The 20934-nt window shown below is 29.7% G+C and overlaps 1 protein-coding gene across 3 annotated transcripts in view; it reads left to right on the top strand.

Moving 5' to 3' along the window:
- Positions 1-1802: 1802 nt before the first annotated feature.
- The window catches only part of LOC124369042 (histone-arginine methyltransferase CARMER), a 47158-nt gene continuing 28026 nt past the window's right edge, over positions 1803-20934 (top strand). For 2 of the 3 annotated variants that reach the window (XM_046826726.1, XM_046826725.1), the window contains exons 1-4: positions 1803-1986; positions 12263-12400; positions 15359-15462; positions 18853-19068. In XM_046826726.1, coding sequence (XP_046682682.1) covers positions 1854-1986; positions 12263-12400; positions 15359-15462; positions 18853-19068 — 591 coding nt within the window. In that variant the 5' untranslated portion in view covers positions 1803-1853. The remainder of the gene's footprint in view (positions 1987-12262; positions 12401-15358; positions 15463-18852; positions 19069-20934) is intronic. The other variant, XM_046826724.1, reaches the window with a different exon arrangement.

Raw genomic sequence — 20934 nt, 5'->3', positions numbered from 1 at the left:
ATAAAAATTGGCTTAAACAAATTTACTGAATATTGAAATGTGTATTAAATCTGTTTAAACCCCGACTTTTCAAAAGATGTCCTAGGATCTAGGAGTCAGGATGGAGTTCTCTCACGTGATCGGATTTTACCTGACAATACGAGTACAGCAAATGTGGGTCGAATACTCGCTAACAACTAATAAGTTTTGCCAAAACAAGGTTTTGCGTGGTTTCACATTTTATATCTAGTAGCCCCTGGTTACTATCGTGTGATTGCATTATACTTTTTTATAAGACAGTAAAACTATATAACATTTGTTATGATTAGAAGGAAAAATGTACTAAGAAAAGTTGATTATATATTTCGAAATTGTTTCAATGTTAAATTGCGTTCTGGGGTCAGTAATCACGCTTTGACCACCGTGTTTTGATTTAATTTTAAGAATCTTCTATATAATACTAAATAGTTACAGTAATTATTCCTTTTTTTAGTCTTCATAGCAATTCATGTGTGTTGTCCATTTTAAGGTTTGTGTTAAATAATCCTATTTCATAATAAATATATTAAAACTATGTTTACTGCCAAATTTTGATAAGCTACAATTATTCGAATAGTTACTTTTTTTTGGAAAATACTATATGCCTGTTGACTTTTCTAACAATATTAGTATCAAATTATAATTTTAGACCAACAATATTGAGCGATATTAGACTGAAGGATTACAGGCTATTAGTTGCTTTACATACAGTCGTTTGAAGTTAACATAGTAAACCTTTAAGAGACTTTTTCAAACATTACGTAGGTAACTAAGGCTTCATTTATAAAATTATCAGAACAACCGCTAAGTTGACTTTCTGCTGGAGTCAGTCAGCTGGGAAGCTACCAAATTACGGTATATAAAATTAATGGAACGTTGCTTAATAAAACTTAAAAATATGTGAGGCATATTATCATGTTGGAATAAAAACATAGGGTAAAAATAGCCCAAAGATGACTGTTCACCCCTTTTCCACCAGCGCGTCCTGTCATTTCTTTAAAAAGTTATTAAATTTACAAGAATATGTAGTCTTCAAGCTAGTTGCCTCTCTTTTTCCACCTGTGTATTTCGACTTCATAATCTGTTTATTAGACTACTAGAGGGCGTGTGTAAATCTTCATAGCCTTTTAACTCTTATTTCCTTTCAGATTATTTGCTGGAGGAGATGTAAAATGTGATATGTTTAACGCCGGTTTCCTATTGGCAACTTTTCTCGTGTTCAGTTTCTTTGATTTGTTGTATACCGAGTAGCTAAGTTGTTCATATTCATTTGTGTCCAGTACAATCCAGGAGCATAACTTTAGTGTATAAGATTTTCTTATTCTATGAATCGTCAGACGAATGAGAAAACATCCACATCAGAAGACAGTGTGTTTTAATTCAATTATTTATAGAAAAGATTAAAATAAAACTAAAATAGGTAACTGATACCACACTGTAAAGTAATAGATCCGCAAAAGAAGAATTAGCCTACAGCTGATATTCCGGAGTGAAAGATGGAAATATTATTAGGAGGCGTTTGAATATTTATATGAATTCAGTGACTGTATTCAATTTAGATACGGTAATTGGATTCGATAAAATAATTTTTAGACCTGGCCTATATAAGCTCCCCCCTTTTCACATTTCTATATAAACGTGCGTGTATTAAATTTACTTTTGGATGGTGTAACGTAGTACAACATGGTCGGAGTGAGGAAGTTGGAGTTGTTTAGTTAAAGATGTTATGTTGGCAGCATTGCTTACCATTCAAGACTTTGGTCATAGATGTTTTAATAAATAATTAATTATCAGCCTATGGCAAGGTAGCACAGAAGCGTAGTGTAAGCAACAAAATGGCGAAAACTTTTAACTCTGTTAGTGTTTCACGTGTAGGAAAATTAGGAGACTTGTTACCTAAATTTGATACTCCAGTGACAGCAGTTGTAGAATATGACCCTCAAGGATTGAGTCTAAAATTGAGAAGAGGTAAAGTACTTTTGTTTGTATAACATGCCAATGAAGGTTATTGTTTGAAGTGTTTTCAACATAAATTGCTTTATGTTGTCATTAAAATTTGTAATTATTCTTTAAATATTCTTTATTATTTAGCAGTTATTGTACTACCTGTATTTAATAACGTAGTAAACTGTTTCTGTTCAACCATAAAAAATTAACCTAACAACTAATTTATATTGACTGTTTATTTTGCACAAAGAAATTGTTACATTGTAGGTCTATAAGCCCACATTCTTGGGGGTGTTCAAGGGCTTTAATATAAAGTACAAAGGGTGGTCAAATTATTAGACTAGAACCAGTTTGCGTGGAAAAATATTTTACTTAATTATTTTTCAATGTCTGTGAACATCAAATTATGTAACTAATATTTTGTGTCTATACCCTTGTTTTTATTAATATTTTAAGTCTTTTTAGCATTCTGTGGATCAATGTTTTACAGTTCTCTTTGATTTCCTCATCATGGTGCCACATTTCAGTAAAAATTTAATCCGCTCTTGACGTGTGTTTATGTTTAGCATTAGATTCATGTCAGACCACACATTTTCAATTGGATTCATTTCAGACCACAAAATTTCAAATGGATTCATGTCAGACCACAAATTTTCAACCGGATGCATGTCATACCACAAATTTTTAAATTGGATTCATGTCAGGGCTGTTACCTGAAGGAAGCATACTGATGTCCGATTCACTGAGAAATCTTGCTACTGTCTTAGCTTTATGGTATGGAGCACCATCATGCATAACAAAAAAAACTAACTCTCCATTTGTAAACCATTTTTGTGTCTGTGGAATTAGCCTCCTTTCAAGCACATTGAAGTATTAAATCTGCCTCAACGCCTTTTCAACCATGTGTAGGCGTCCTGGGCCATATACAGACATGTGACTTCACACCATAACCGACAATGGATACTTCACAAATTGGATACAATTTTCATCAAATATTCTTTCACTGTATTTCTCCCATACTATGAACTTTCATCACTAATTTGAAAGATTGATTCATCTGAGACGCATACACGAAAGGGAACAAAATACTGTACACAAAAAGTTACAATAGGCTAAGGTAGGTTAAGCTAAGTTGGGTTAGGATTATTGGGTTAAGTATTAGACTAGGTTAGATTAAGAAAGACTGTTAGATGATATAGAAGGCGTATGTAACTTTAGAACTAGCTTTAATAATTCAGATAAACTACGAATAGAGTAATATTATTTGGATATTTTTGACTTACCTTTTTCCCAGTCTTCTGTTGTCTAATGGTTTCAGCCTTTAGCCAACTGTAATCGCTTCTTTGCTATGATAGGCGTTATCTTTTGTTTTTTCATAGGTCTGCTAGCACTGAGTCCTCCCTAGGTGAAATATTTTCTCCATATTGTTTATATGATCAGTCAATAATTGTTTGTGGCTTGTCTCCGGTTTATTTTATCAATATTCTTTAATTTTTTGACCAATCTTTCATTCATTTTTGGCTTGCTTGAATCACATGTCAACTTGATCCAACTTAGGCTACTGATTTAGATATACCCAACCTTTTTGCCATTTAAGTTTGTGAATAATATCTTTCTTCCAAAAGAATCTTTACTGAAGTTGTTTTCCTAGTAGATAAATTGCAATTTTTTCCCATGGCTGTTAAAAAGTGCCAAGTCACTTATAAGTATTCTTACAATATTACAAGTCACAAAAACAATCTTTGATGGTTTTACAACCTTGAAGCCACTACCGATACTGTTAAAATTGTAAGGAAAATCCACTAAAAACAAGAATTTAACCAGCATTACATGCAGACAGAAGTTGAGGTTATGTTTAACTAAAACTGCCTAAAAACATCAGCTGATTTCAGTGCTACCAATTGGCTATGATTTACCAACTGGCTAATACTTAAACTTCAATACCTCAAATAGAAATATTAAGTGCTGATACGTAATGAATGCAAATATATGCAAAAATAACAATATATTCCAGGATTATAAAACATAGTTACAAGAAAACTTAAAATTAAGTAAATTTGAATGTACCTTAAAAACTTAAAATTTTAATGGTCACACAAATAAAAACTGAAGTTTCATGTTTTGAAATAAGCTTAACCCTTTGCACCCTAAAGGCCAGCAGCACTGGCCACACCAAGTTTGCAGACAGCTTGCGTTAGTTTTGCTGTAGTTTGCCCTCGCAGTACAGATGGCCGCACTACTTTCATTAAAAGCTCGGCGACCATATTTGTTGTTTCCCTCCCTAGATCGAAATTATTTTTTCAATTTCCTGTGCGTTATTTACAGAGTAATTTAAAATGTTTAAAGAAGTAATGAAAAATAATTTTAAATGTATTTTTACTGAATCTTTCTACTACAAACGTAAACATACTCATTTGGGAAATTTAACTCTTATTCGTATATTATTAACAAATATATGTAAATAAAATTGTATAAAGTAGGCCTTTACAGTTATTTTATATTCGTTCATGAACTATTTTACTATTTTCTCAGTCTTTTCATTTTTTACGGAATAAAACTTTATATACCTATGTGTAGTCAAGAATAGTCTAGGTTTCTACCACTTCAGTGTATAGGCCCACTACGCGTCATTCGTCTTATTTGCACAGTCAATGTCTAGGCTAAAAAATTACAGGCTAATTTAAAATTTACTGCGTTACATAAAAATTACTTTAAAATAAAGCTGTTTGATAGGTTTCATCACTCACCATTCATTATAAAACAAAGAGAATATTAGAAAATAACTGCTATGTTTTTGCACAAACTACTTTTCTTTGTAAGATACCAGGAAAGTGGTTAGGTGAGTTTACAGAATTTGTTTGCTTTCTTAAGTTGCGTTTCCTAGCTAGCAATAATGAATGGCAGGAGGTATTCATGATCAGACCCTTTAGAATTTAATCTTTTAGTGATAGGTACTATCGATAGTGATTTTTTTTTCGCTCTCAACCCATGCTTTGGCAGTACCTTTTGGCAGTACTTGTGTCAGTCCGATATGAACTTATATTCTTAGAAGGTCTAAAGTAATAAAAACGTTTGTTATTTTGGTTGAATTCCTCTGATTTCACCCTTATTGTTATTTTATGTATCCAAACATGGCGAAACAACTGATGTCAGCAGTAACCAATACGAAGTTGACTGACGGTTACAACAAGACCAGATAATGCCCAGCACAGATGTAGAACAAGGAAATATTACTCTGTGCGAGAAAAGTAGTTCCAATTTTAATGTTCTATTGTCATTTTCACCCCTTGAAACCTTATATTGTTTTGTTTAGGAGGACAATAGTAATAGATCAATAACGCAAAACCTGTCTTTTGCCACTCCGCCCATTAATTTAACATTTACCTTCACTTTAATTTATAACCCATTTAATTTATATAATGAGGAATTAAAATATTGTTAATTTTTTAGTGTCATGGCAACTTTTTACATTTGATAAATCTTCTTTGGAAATTATTTATTTTTGCATAAATAATCATATCCTAAATGCTCAAATGGTTTTTTTGAACACCTGGCTATTATATATTTCTTATCATTATTGCACCCAATCATATGAATAAGACAATATCATATGTAATAACATCAAATAAGAAACATAACAATAGCGGGTGTTAACAAAACTAACATCTAATGCTACATATAAACCGAGGCCAAAAATTGCCATTTGTGTAGAATTTCATCTTAAGGAGCCAAATTTTTAGGAGGAAATATATTTGTATAGTTCCAAGAATGTAGTATTTAATTTTGCACAATCTTCTCCACATCATGGAAAAGGCTTGTATTGGTGGTGTTGACTGATAACAGTCTGTTAATCATGAATTGTATTGCTATTGACTTTTATAAAAGAAATAAGGTATCGTTGCAAATATATGGTTCTTAGTAATTTATCAGTTAAACTACATTAACTAAACTAATCATAAGTAATTAACTAGAATGGTACACTTAGTAAAAAACAATTCAGATATGGTCTTGTAGATTATCATTTATTGATTAGTACGGATAATTTACTAACCAATTAAGAATATGGTCTAAAAATATTGAAGGTGGCAGAATCACCTTGTCATTCTTAAAACAAATTTTTTTTTAAGTCACCTTTCTTAAATAATGGTTTCATATAAGCATATATCATTATTAGGCAAATTTTTAAAAAGATACCCTTAAATGATTTTGTTCAAATGATTATTTCTTTTCTACTAATTTCATTACTTTGATTAATTCATTTTCATTGACAGTATAGAATGTAAAATCTGCATAAATACATTAAAAATTATTACATCCTATCCAAATATTCCATATTTAATACTAAGTGATTTACTTGTTCCATTCTTAGAAAATCCTAGAAATATCTTAATGGCAGTTTGTAGATGGTTTATTATTTTACCATAAACAAATTACTTTTATATTGAGCAATACATTCTTTGAATTATATAAGTGATTGTAATTAGTTTTAGAAACATTATAGAATTGAGTTTTGAAAGAGTTATCTACATAATTCCTTATTAATCCAAAATTTAATTTTGTTATCCTCTTCAAAATAAAATTGTAAGTTGAAAAGACAAAGAAATAGAACTTGAAATTTTTCATAAAAAACATGCTTATCGCTTGTAATTTAGTATCTAATAAACGTGTCTGCCAGCAAGTTCAACATGAGTTTCTCTTGTACACAACATTTATTGTACAACATATTTAATTGTAGACCATTCTTGTAAAAACCATTCCTATTTTTTGGATTTACAATTTATAATAAAAATGCCATTTCGGAGCTATGGCCAGACAGACCCAGTTCTTGTACTTTGCAATGCAACATGTTCGTATTAACACTTGTCAAAATACGAATTTACAGGATTTAGAATGTTTTGTAACTCTTGTAGCTGTGGAGAATACATTCTGAAAATTACATAAAAATTACTCTTATGAACATAAGAGTATGCCTTTCTCTTATAACTTACTACAGATTAACATTTAAACCTCAACATACAAAATGTATCTATTTCCAGATAAAATTTGTCCCCGAAGTTACTTAATAAAAACAATAAATTTGAAGCTGCTGCCCACTGTTCTATACAAAGATATAATAATTATTTTGCGTTACTTCAACTGCTGTGCATTCAAAATTAAAATGTTCTGCCTCTTTATAACTGTTTTGAACAATTTTTTATCGTTTTTAAATTGGCGAAAAAACTTCATAAAATTGCACATTATAAAATGTAAGATAAGATACTGTAAAATAATTGGTAATTAAACATTATATTCACCACATTTATTTTTTAAAGTTTTCGATAAAAACACATTGAAGAAGAATAAACATCTTGTTTCGTCAGTTTATTTGATCACATCGGTTGGGTGAAAAGTCTGTTGTAATTTTCAACTGAGAACAAATTAAAAAGTAAGTTTGGTTGGTATAATAAATAAAAATACCAAATAACTGCTTATAAGCAACTGGTTGGCTACTTTATTAACTGAACAGCAAAAGGGATGGCATGATGAGAGTGATAACCTTCATACAATCAAAATAGTTTTGAAAAACATAGGAGCAGGCAGAAAAGCAGGTACATTCTCCTCCACTGCCATACAAAATAGCTGATAATTTCCTACTTCCTTTTCATTACTTTACAGTACTATGTTTGTATTTATGCTAATTTAAAGTGCTGTATCGTACTGTAAAATATACACAACAGTATTAAAATAGCTATTAAATTTAAGCATGATTCTGCAAAGAACATGCTAGGTTTGCTAGGTCTTAGAAAGTATAGCAAATATTTATTTAACCTTGAGTATTAATAACGTGCATTCGAGCAACAGTTCACAATCGTTCCTTGTTTAATGTTCTTTATTTATGAAGGGATGATTTAATATATATATATATATATATATATATTTATTTATTTTTATCAAAGAGTAGAATTAACTATTGGTGCATGAGCTTAATGAGGCGGAAAGATAAAAGGATTATGGATATATGCCCTTGTTATTTGTTTCAAAATAAAATAAAAACACAAGATGATGTTTTACCCATCAGTATCATCAGGTAATAGAATTTTGAAACTGTTTCAAATTTGTTATCGTACTTAACTCAACATGATCTCAGTGTACTGCTAAAATATTTATTGTGGCTGTTGTTTGAAATTTAATTTGCAAACTTTTAGTGATGTGTTTTGTTATTTGTAAAAAAAGTGTTCAAACTAACATTTTTCCATTTGTTCTCAGAGCTAAATTATCTTAGAAATTACTAATTTCAGAATATCTTAAAAAGCCACGAATTTAACATTGAACAAATTTCCAAACCAAAATGATTCTACCACTTTAAGGGCCTGTCTTTTTGTGCTTTATCTAAAACTGATGATTTTTTCAACTTAGAATGCTTATAGATTGTTGTAAGAAAAGCATTTATAAACAGTATATTGAATTTACAATTAGACAGTAAATAGAAGTCTATTTTTAACTTGGCACTATAGTTTTGTTTCATAGCTGTTCACCATAAATAATACATTGTTTTTTCTTCTCAGGGGTGAGAAGGACCGAATAACCAAATGATAAGTAGTTTCATAACACTAATAAACCAGATAATTTTGCTATGAATTATACAGTGTGGTACAAATTAATGGGCGGATTCTAGAGACAACAAGACGTGTATAAAATATTAGTTTCCAACATAATCTACTGTCTAAATGACGGGATTTTGGTTCATCAATAAAAACCCTCTCAGTATTAGTCACCATTTTCTGTATGTAAATAGATGTTTCTTCTATAATGATATTTTTATACCGTAAACTAGTCATATTATCTCATTTTATATCATAACTGGCAATTTGGTACAAGTTTCATATACTACAATCATATTTTGATTCAGTATAGAGCAGATAGAGATGCATTGAATCTGGTTTATAAAATTTAGTCATCACATTGTGAAATACAATGAAAATTATATAACGTTTATTATATTAATGTAGTGTTATTATTTTAAATGGTGCTATTAAATGTTTGTGGTTCTATTTAATCCTACTTTTGTTGAAAAATCCTAGCGTAGAGTTTTGCCCTATTCATCCGTCTTTACATTGAAAATACAAGTTGTTAAATAATCTATATGTTGTATAACAATTAATTATTACTAAAGTTCCTTTGTACTCAGTTTCGTATGTGATTTTTGTAAAATCTTTATACATCTGATCTATTAAAAAATTTTAAGTAATTTCAGAAATTGTCCAATTTCAAAAGATCATATTTAAGTATGTATAGAATTCATTTTTCAGAGGTGTACAGCTATTACAATTTTTATGTATTGATACTTAACTGTAAAATATAATAAGGTGTTTATCGATTCCTAAAACTTATATGAGGGGCCACTAAAATCTTACACTGTCTTTTCATAAATTGTTAACTTTTGAGCATAATTTTGTAAATAATATTGGAGAATTTTTAAAGAATAATAATTCAGTAATCTAAAAAATGGAACAATGTAAAATTGAACTATTATTTACTAATCCTTTGAGGTTAAATACAATATAAATCCATACTATAAAATAATTCAAATCTCATAAAAACTTAAATACAATCAATGAGTAAGTTAAATGAAATGTAAATAAATTCATAGTAATTCAGACATTGAACACAAATGGGAAATTGTGTATTGTTGTTAATACACATTGTAATTTATAATAAAATTATGTATATCTATTCTTATATAAAGTAGTATTATGTAGGCTACAAATTATTTTATCTTAGAGGATAAGACTGTATATTTGACTTGTTCTAAAATTGTAAATAGTGTGTTAAATTAATAATACTGTACTGTCACAGTCACCATTTGTTCAGATTAAAAATCATTAAGTATTTCAAAATAACCAACATGGATTTTTTTTATGAACTATCATTGATTGCAATTTCTCACCGTTAAAATTGGAACAATGTTGGAAATGTTATAGAATTAATCAAATGTATTATCAGTATTTAACACTAAAAGCAAAGCTGACCTATATGTTTTTGGTTTGCTGTACATTATATGATAATGATAGATACAGTTGTGCCAATGAAAATAAGCTAAATTGGTCATGGCACTAACAGTAGGTTTCTCATTATTTAAAAGCTAATAAATTATAATTTTGTCTTAATTTGTATGTTATTTCCTCATACACATCTTTTTAACTTAAAATAAATTAGAAAATAAACCAAAATAATCATATAAACTTAAATGTGAATCCAAATTGTGCGTACAACTGGCTATTGTATTCTTAGTACGTGCTCTTTGGTCTTTTGATAACATTAAATGTTCAGATTAATGTTTACTATGGAGCAAGGAATTGTACGATAATTTTGCTAAAAATAATATTCTAAAATTATAAATATTGTGTTTACATCAGTGTAATGGGCTCTATTTGTATGAAGCATAATTATTGTCTTGGAATCAGCCTGCTACAAGAGACTTGTGGATTTGTATTGCTACTCTGACCATATCATTATTTAAAGCAATTTATATTAAAACCCTTATTCACATTTGTTTCCCCTTACATAGAATTTATTCTGAATTGAAAGATTTGTACATAAATATTGATTTACACTTGCAGTGAAAGTTGTTTGAAATTGTTGTAATGACAGCTATTGACCACTTTAAGATTAAAACTGGACTTGAGCTTAATGGTGACCATATGGAAAGACACCCACATATATACATTACTGTCCATGAATACAGCTGTTCAACTAAAAATTAAAAAAAATTAAATGGGTAATGAAGGAAAATGAAATAAATCATTATCAACAAACAGAATTATTTGAGAGCATAGAACATCTTGATTAAAAAACTAGATTTATAGAATGTATATTAAAACTCAAGTGTGGCTGCTGCTTGGATGGGTGACTGCTGAGTGATCCTATCCTTGGAAACAGTCAACCTGTCCGATCATTGGTGGTGGTTTAGAAGTCACCTTTAAGACATTGGTCCTCAGTTAGGCATTCTAACTACACCTGGTGAAATAAGACATTCTTTACTTTACTTTTAATACCATAAAATTAGAAGTTGTAATGACTTCTAGAACAAGAAGTATTCATCATTTATAACCAAACTCCCTCTTATCTAGCTGTAGTTAATACATGCAGTTAGACATAAATTGAATGACATTAGCTCTGTCGCAGTATTAAGAACAACCAATGATAGTTTGTAATTGTATTCAGCATTATAATAGGTATTGCCATCCAGTTGCATCATTGAAGCTTCAGCCAAACTTCTGTGTACATGAGACTGGATATTTTGTCACTTCAGTCAATTGTTATTGAAATTAGGATCCTATTTAAAACACATACATTATAAAATACATTTCACTCTAACAGATCAAACATGGGATATTCAAATTAAAAACTGACAGGATATTTTACCCAGTTTGAGAAAATATGCTTTTTATCTTTTATGTTTTGGATTTGCCCAAATTAGGCAGATAAGTATCTTCCTAATCAGAAAGTTAATCATAATTTTTTCACTAAACTAGACAAAAATGTGGTCTAAGTTGTAATGTTCCCTGTAAAACTCTTAATGAATTAGTAAAAAACAGAAGTCTTATAGCAGTGTTTATTCATTCCCAAGCATTGCAGCAGTCCTAGCTATAATCCATTTATTCTATACCAACAGCCAAGTTGAATTCACCAGTACAAATCAGTTGTATTAAAATTAAAGTGATTTGATTTAATTTAAGCATATTATTGATTAAATTCATTGTTATAATTATTACCTTCTTCGGATTCTAAGCAATAGCAACAATTTTGTTTTTGTCAGTATAGTTCCAGTATTTACTTAAAAACACACTTGTTCTACTTGGTGCTGGAAGTATAATTTGAAAAATTTTAAAAATAAATAAATGGAATAATATAAATATATACCTGTGAGCAAATTGTATTTATGAAGTAATAATTTGTTTGAGGAATATTCTGCAATCTTCAAGTTGTACTTTTATGTTACTGTAATTTTTTATGTTTTATGTTACCAAATTTGACATATTACAACAGTAGTATTGTGGAGAGCCTTAAGTTAGTCTAGTTTGTAATAGTCTAGCAGTGAAGGTGTTAGATGGAGGGATTTAATTTTGTACAAGTATTGGCCTTTGTTTTGAATAATCTATTTTGTATTCTAAAGTATTACTTCAAAATGAGTTTACTCTAAAATCATCGAGACAAAAATCATTGGGTTTAATAATATTTTAGAATTGCAACGTTATATTTAACATTTACATCCTGTACATAAATGCGTGGTATAATTTTGTTTTGTATTTTTCAGAAAGTAATAATGGCAGAGTTGAAGACTTATACGAGTTTCCAGTTCACAGAACCACGGAATGTGCACGAATAGGGTCTATATCATATTTATTTAATATTGATGGTGAAAGTTTGTGCCTGAGATTTCGAGAGGAATCAGGTAAGTTAATCATTTGTTGTGTTATCTAAGGTGTTACTTAAAATACAAATTTTACAAAATAAAAACCAGGAGCTTTCTACATGTATTGTAGCTATGCATCTGAGGTATTTGCAGAGTTTCTTTATTGATGTGATGTATTAGTTCTTGTGTGTTGGCAAGCTTAGTCATGTAAACCCTTTGTTTGAAATAATTTCATAAAAATAAATGGAAGGTTTTTAAATCTGATGATCTAGGTGGCCACTCTATTGCTCCCCTATGTCCTATCCAACGATTGGGAAACTCTCTGTCCAGCAGCTCACGTCCTTGTAGTGCACAATGAGGTGGTGCCCCCATCCTGTTGATACTGTACTGTATTACAACTTTGACCCAACACAGTACGTAACGTAAAGCTGGTATAATTGTGTCTGTAAACATTAACTCATATGAAACCCCATTAAAATTGCCATGGATTACAAAGGGGGGGTCCTACAGTGTGATTTATGACTATCCTAGCCCACATGTTTTGGGGTTTCTGTGTATTCGTCTGAACTAATTCCCCGCACACTTTATGATCAAACTGTGTAAACCAAACGTCCAACCAATTGTTACGCTTATTAGGAGCCTTGTGTCTTGCTGTTTCAGTCCAGGATGATAATAACCTATCAATCTTGTGACTCGAACCACAGTCTTTCTTGTATTTATTTAATTTATAGTTGTATTGTCATGATTATATTCTTGTGTAAGGTATCATTTTAAGCCAAACACTAAATACAAGTATTTAAGAGCCACTGATTACATTAATTAAACTCGTATTCTGGGTAGCGCTTTGGAAGATGCTGTTCTGTACTGGTGTCTACTTATTTTACAGATCGCGAATTGACCGCACTTCGGTAACTCTTATCGCAAATAACTTTTTAATAAGAATTCAACTTTTATTTTGCCAGAAAATATTCTTCATGTATTGGTCGGCAGTGTGATATATTCGGACATGATACTTCCACGTTGTAACCAGGGCCACCACCGACATTGAAAATTATGAATTATATGCATAAATTAAGAGCACTGGGAAAAAGTGCTTAGATTATGCTTGAATTTTTATAATGTCCCTGGAATGTTTATTAAGGATGGGTTGATTACAATACTAGATAGTACGGTTCTTTTCACTTGATTCCGACATCAATAGAAGTGCTTAATATACACTTGTAAAGTCACGATTTCACAATATTACAACTAGTTATGTGTCAAAGTAGAATCTCGAATCCAAATCATTCTATTTTAGGAAAACAATTTATCGGTATAATGCATATTAGCGATTACAAACACGTGTTTTGTTGTACTTTCTAAATGAAAAATACAACAAACAACAATATTGATTATCTATACAATTGGTTGTATAGATAACCAATTTAACAAACTACCATAGTTTAAGAAATAATATTTTTGTTATAATTCGTATTTTCTTCATTTATTTTGGCATATTATCGTGATTCTGCTGCGTCTATTCATGGCAATATCTGATAGACAGGCAATATACAAATTAAAGATTGCTATAACGCGTTTTGTTGATCTTCTTTTCTAAAAAAAATATTTAAAAAACCGAGCAGTCACAAAACGGTGTTTTAAATAATATTTTACTGGAAGTTCATATTGTTTCTGTATTTTTCAACACTAGCGTGTCAGCTGGTTCTATGCGCGGATGTCAGCTGCTCGGCGGTAGACAAACGATTGCTAATTTTTATTTTAACTTCATGTCATACTTAGTATAGTTGTACCAAATAGACTTTATATATAAATTAATTTATATATCCCGATCGGGAAAACCAGGAATAAGCCGGGAATTTAACAGACCGGGAAAAAACAAGCTTTGAGCAAGTATAATTTCATCAAAACTAGATGGTTCTTTGCTCAATAGTTTCATTAATGTTTTTCATGGCCAGAAAAAGCAGGCACAGCAAAAACTATCAGAGGTCTGATACGCCACATGGTTCATCCGTCTTAGAGTTCTGGCTGTCAGCTACTACTATTACTATTATACAATACAATATACTTTTATTGCCAGAAACAATTTTAACATTGCATAGCATGCGTCACATAATAATAATTGTATATTCATTAAAATAATAAAATGTCTTATGCTAACGATTTAATTTTTAAAATATCGTAAACAATATCAATTTTAGTTAACATTACTACTACTACTACTACTACGTAAGCTACTGAGCATGAATAGGCTATGTATCACATCAGAGTTACTATAATATAAGATTTGGTTTCCATTTGGATTGTATCATTTCATAAGGAGGAGTTCATCTCATTGGAAAAACTTTTGTAATAAAATAAACACACAATTGTGCAATCATTTTATATTTAATAAAAAATTTAGAATTGTTGCATAATTGTGTGTTTCTCTTACTACAGTTATTATGAAATAATGATTTATTCCAGCATTTTTTTACAATACAAAGAACAAAAACTCTTTCTATGGAATAAGAATTGGCCACGTTTACAAGTATTGTGGGCAGATTGACAAAAAAAATAACAAAAAGCTTAAGAGTTCAATTTTGTAATTGAATGACACAGAGCCGCGCACTGTGACGTCTGTTCTTTGTAGCACACAACAAACACATTAAACTATACAGCCACAATTACACTATTATATTTAACAAAGCAATACAATTAATAAAAAAATATCAAAACTATTTTAACAATAATATAGTTTTAAAGTTTATTGTTCTAATTAAAAATAATTTTAAAATATTTACAAAGTACTTAAAGAAAATAACCATATTTTTACCTTACTGCTAAAAGTTCTTAGACCTACTGATTAATTATTAATATTATTGTGTACACTCAATTATTATAATTCTTTTAGCATTAGATGTTAAAGTTAATAGTGAAAGGGTTGTAAAACTTAGCCTAAATAAATTGTAAAAATTCTGGTTATTACCATTATTAATACTTTACATCTAACTGTTACAGACCTTAAACGCTTCCACTCTATTGTCAATGAAGCTAAAGTTGGCAAGAGCAATTCCGTTTTTTCCGAGCGAACAGATGATTCTTCGGCCGTCCAATATTTTCAGGTTGGTTCATTTTCTCATGTTTGGCATCATAGTTTTACTCTAACAAGCCTATAAAACTTTTATATTAGTTAGCACTAATTCAAACATGAATTCAGTGATTAATTAAAAAAAGGAGTTAGCGATGTTTTGGTGTACTTGAGAAGGGTTCTGGGCAACGAAGGTTAAGACAATTGAAATGAAGTAGTAAATGTATATATTAGTATTACTTGTGATTTATTGTGTATCTAGGTTGTTATCTACCAAACACAAGTTTTTTATGAAAGTAAATTTGGAAAAAGATTTTTTAATTTAATGTAATTTTTACGACAGTTATCAATTACACTTAACATCTAAATTTCATCCCCCGCCATCGTTCAAGATCGCTATACACTACTTTTTATAAAAAATATATTTAATAAATTTTTAATCCATATAATGAGGCATGTGTCATGGATATGATGTCTCATGTCACTGACATGAAACGTCACAGCATCAGTGATGCGTAATTGCTTTGAAAATAAAAAATGCTAGTTGTTAAAAAGTCATTTTAGTAATAAACATAGTAATAATGCTAACATTTACTAAAGTATAAAATTAATTTTAAAATTATTAAAATTTAAAATGGCAACATTTATGTTTAAAATTTATCAAATATTTTGGGTTTCACTTATACTGTCAGTAAACATGTACTAATGTCAACTGTCAATACTTGGAGTACACCAAAAGTTAGTAACATCCATTTTGGTGGTCTATTTGCTGAAATACTTTTGTGTCTGTTTCATTATAATCATGAAATGTTGCCTTAGCTTATTTACATTTTTCCACACTTTGTCTTTAAACACTGCTCTGCAAGTTTTCTTTCACATGTAATTGTTTTCAACACACCATTAGGAGTTCTTTCACTGATAATTCCTAATTTATGTAATTTCATTACAACCAATGATCTATTAGAATGTAGGTAATTAGTACATCTGCCATTAAAATCCGAAAAGGTCTGAGTTTTCCAAAGGCAAAATAACTCAATTTCTTATGTTTCTCATAGCAGGAAACAAATTTCATGTGTAAGATTTTTAAGGTTAAATAACTGTTTTACATTTTATTTTCCCCTCTGGTAAATATTTCTTTTTTTTGTCTGCACATTGCTTACTTCATTCTGCTCTAAAAACTCAAATTACATCCTTTTCAGCTCAATTTGCTAAGGCAATGACATTTTTTCCAATTTTTATTTTTTATTTCAACATTCTGTGTGATGTTATTAATGTAATGTAATGTAGGATCTAAATTTGTATTTTTTACAATTTTACTGCTTATCTTCTTATTCAATACATTTTCTCCCCTAAAATGTATAGACAACTGCTTACATAAGACTTCTCCAACTAATAAACATTTCTCTAAATCTTTATAGCATACCTGTCCCTTTAACAGTTTTTTTAACTTGTTTTCTTAGTGTCAGATTTGCAACTTTAGTTTTATTTTTCCTCTGCATCTTTTGAGATACACGTTTACTTTTTATGTAATCTGTAATTTTCTTATTTGAGATTCTGAGTTTCTTTCATTATTCCTCTTGATTTTTTTCTCATGGTCGTCTTCCAACTTGATACTCTTGATATGGAAGGGTATGGGTTTCATTCATTCTGAATTGGACTTGATGGACTTGTATTGTTTCTTAAAAATAGTGTAAGATTTTGGTTTTTCTTTATTTTATCCTTGTAAGTTTTTGAACACATCTTCCACTGCTTTCTCATTTTTCTCTTCTCTCTTTCTGTTAAATCATCTGTAGATTTTCTTTGGGCTTATTTATTTCCCTATCCTTTTTCTTTTCCTTCTCATATTTAACAGGGTCTTGTTTTAATTTTTCCCTTGCATGCCTAATGCTAAGTTGTTTTCTTTCTTTTCTATTAGCAATTTGCTTTTCTGAGAGCTTTTTCCAAATCGGAGCCTTTTTCACTGCCTGAAATAAATTCAACTTCCAAACTGAATGATAATAGAATACCCATTAAAGTTAGCTTAAAACACAAGTGCTTTATGTACAAATAAGCTCCTCCCCAATGCCAGATTGTTTTGAGCGATACTTTGAATTTAAGTATTAATCAAGTTGAGCATGTAATGAACAATTTAAATAAAAATTATTATTAAACACTATTAAGTAATATTAATTACTGTTTATAATATGGGTATAGCCTGTGTTAATTAATGATAACAATATAACATAACATATGACAATTTAATGCAGTTTAAAAAGCTACCTAACCATGACCAGAGTAAAATCTTACTTTGGATAGTAAGATACGATAAAATTATGTACAAAGTTTTATACAATAAAAAATTTAAAAAATTTGTGTTTTATATAAATATGCCTCAAAATAGTATTCACCTAACCAGACTGTTCAAAATAAATAGACTACCAAAGAAATATTTGGTTTAAAATATGTCATCATGTGTGTTGCTTACAGATCATGTCTGTAGATAAAGCAAACCAATGGACATTATGATGATTCAAAAGTCCTGTTATTTGGTCAAGTGAAGTTTTAGATGACAACCTTAAAATTGTTAGATTTTATCTTTGTAACATTCCACTTTTTATGTGATATGAAAGAAATATTATAAAACTATCTTCCTTTTCAATTTGCTGGCCACATATTTGATGATACGTATAATATTTTTAACATGGTGCCTTGGTATAATTACACTTAAAAATAGGGATTTTTATAAATTTAGTTACATATTATGCATATTTTAAACAAAAATACAAATGAAAACTTACCTTGAGACCGTCCACGGACATCATTAATCATGTTCTGTAGACTTATTTATATTGAATTAATCTTTTTATTTTTACTTCAAACTTGATGTTGTCTGGAGATAAAGTGTTGCAGTTTCCAATTAATATAGACAAATTATGAATTTTATTTAAAATAAATTATATCCTTCATAAGGACAATGTATTTGACAGTTTGTGGAGAATTGCCTATCTTTACCAGTGCTGCTTTTAAGAAAAACTTGTTGGTTCCCAACCAATACTGTTCTTAACCTCACAGTATTTAACATTTAAAAATTAATATATTTTAAGTATTCTTTATATTATTGAAGTGAATACAATTTCAACACAATTTGGTTATCTTCATGAATTAAAGATTTCTGGTAAAATATAAATTACTTGCTGGAATGTGAGAATTCTGATCAACATAATTGAGAGTAAATTTTAGGACTATGAAGAAATTGGAGACATTTCCTAATACATCTTAAATTGTAAAAATATTCTAATGGAAAATGCATAAGTGAAAAAAAAAAAAATGTTTTTAGTGCTCTACATATAGTTCGCTTTGGAATTAAACTTCATTAATTCCAAATCAGTTTAAAGTCACCTTTTGATAAATATAGTGTAATGATGAATACTGGTTTGTTTTCCAGTTTTATGGATACTTATCACAGCAACAAAACATGTTGCAAGACTACGTCCGCACCAGTACATACCAGAGAGCAGTGCTGGCCAACTCTGATGATTTTAGGGATAAGGTAGTGTTAGATGTGGGCGCAGGCTCTGGTATCCTCTCCTTCTTCTCAGTCCAGGCTGGAGCGAAACGGGTCTATGCTGTGGAAGCCAGTTCTATGGCTCAACATGCCGAGGTAATGCATTCAAACCATTGTCTTTCCTATATAATACACAATATCTCGTATAAGTTTTGATTTTTAGAGATAATGATGGAGATATTACCATGGAGAGGTTACCATGGATAACCTAAATTCCAGCCGAGCCAATGGCAAAGAAATGTACACAAAGATAACTAAATCCACTATTATTAATAAATCAATACTAATAAGGCTAAGTGATTTAGGGTTACAAGATTGAATGGAGATATTTCACAAGTCATAATTAATTAATCTGTGAATCCTATATAGTCATAACAAGACAAGGAAATAAATTAGTCTTTCAGTAGCCATTCTTGTCTGTAGGTTCTACTTGTTTAATTACCTTCATAAATTTTCACAATAGTTTACATTTTAGTTGTACACTTAAGAGTCGGCTGTAGTGAAACGACCATGGATTTTATCCCATAAGAACAATGTTAAACCCCACGCATTTTTACGTCCTTATTTTTTATCAAAGTGTTACGAGAGATGTATCATTTTAAAGATATAATTAATGTGCATCTTCACGTTTTAATTTTAATTTTTAGTGTATACTTTTGAATATTAAACTGGTGAAGTAGAAACAAATTCAAGATTTTTTTTTCTGAATAACATATAAACATAACGGAAAACTCCTTTGAATTTGTATTAATAATATCTATAAAGTGACACACTTCCCTTAATTTTATGACTAAAAATAAGGTCATAAACGAGCACAAGATTTAACATTGTTTTATGGGACTATAGTTAAGATGGCTGCTAGTACAGCTGGCTCTTAAATTCATTAGTTTTTTCTCCATTTATTTTCAGTTATAATTTCTCGCTGATACACTGTGGCTGTGGCACCCGTTTCAAAAATAGTGAAACAGATCAAGACAATAAAATATTAAAATTAATCAGTTGTAATTTAATTTCCTTTATTTCATGTAACTAAATATTATTAGTATAAGTTTTTAATTTTTGTAAAAATCTCAAAAACTAATCAAAGAGAGTGTTAATTTTGCTTTCTATCTCACATTTGCTTATTGTATTCATAACAGAAGATTTTTTTTACATTTACTTCAGAGCATTACTATAGTGAAATGCCCACCAATCAAAGGCTTAAAATCATAGAGGATAAAAATTTTCACATGCTTAAGAACTTTGGAATTATTAATAAACCTAGTGTACTACAAAATTCAATAAAAATCGTAAAATATCCATAGTTGTAGCATATTTTATTTAATTCTTTTAAATAAAGTAGTGATTTAGAAGTAAAAATGTTATAAAAAGAAATAGTCTGGTAGTATCAGAATACACTCCATTCTGTGTTAGAGTAATATTTGGTCCAGCTGGTGTTGGTATGTCTACACAAATCATACTAAATAATATGTACAATATTTCTTTGAAACCTCCTTTCTGTTTATGGAAAGATACTAAAAACAATTTGCCACTCTGTTATTTCTTTTCAATTTACAGAAATATGCTCTCACTATATATTTAGTATAAGGAGAAAATGAAATTGAACTTATTAATGTGTTATATGTTCACACTCCGTGTACCATTTAGTTCACATTTTGTTACTAAGAAATCCAAAGATAATGTTGTAAGCGAAACATTATATAAAATCTCTATACAGCATACATATGATAAGAATAGAATAGAATAATCTCTTTATTTGTATTTTCTTTTACAAAAACAATGACATCATATTATATTCATACGTTTTACAAAAGTTTTAATCTCATAAATGGTAGAACTCATCCAAAGTTTATACTGGTCTTCCATAAGCCAGTTTGTTAGTTGTTCTTCAGAGTCTTACCAGTTAGTATTCGTAGATGGTTATTTGCAGTCTACTACGAATATTGTCTGGTTTCTTCCCAA

This window comes from Homalodisca vitripennis, chromosome X (genome assembly GCF_021130785.1).
Source record: "Homalodisca vitripennis isolate AUS2020 chromosome X, UT_GWSS_2.1, whole genome shotgun sequence".
NCBI lineage: Eukaryota > Metazoa > Arthropoda > Insecta > Hemiptera > Cicadellidae > Homalodisca > Homalodisca vitripennis.
Note: the sequence above shows the minus strand (reverse complement) of the source record. Positions and strands in the feature narration are given on the sequence as shown.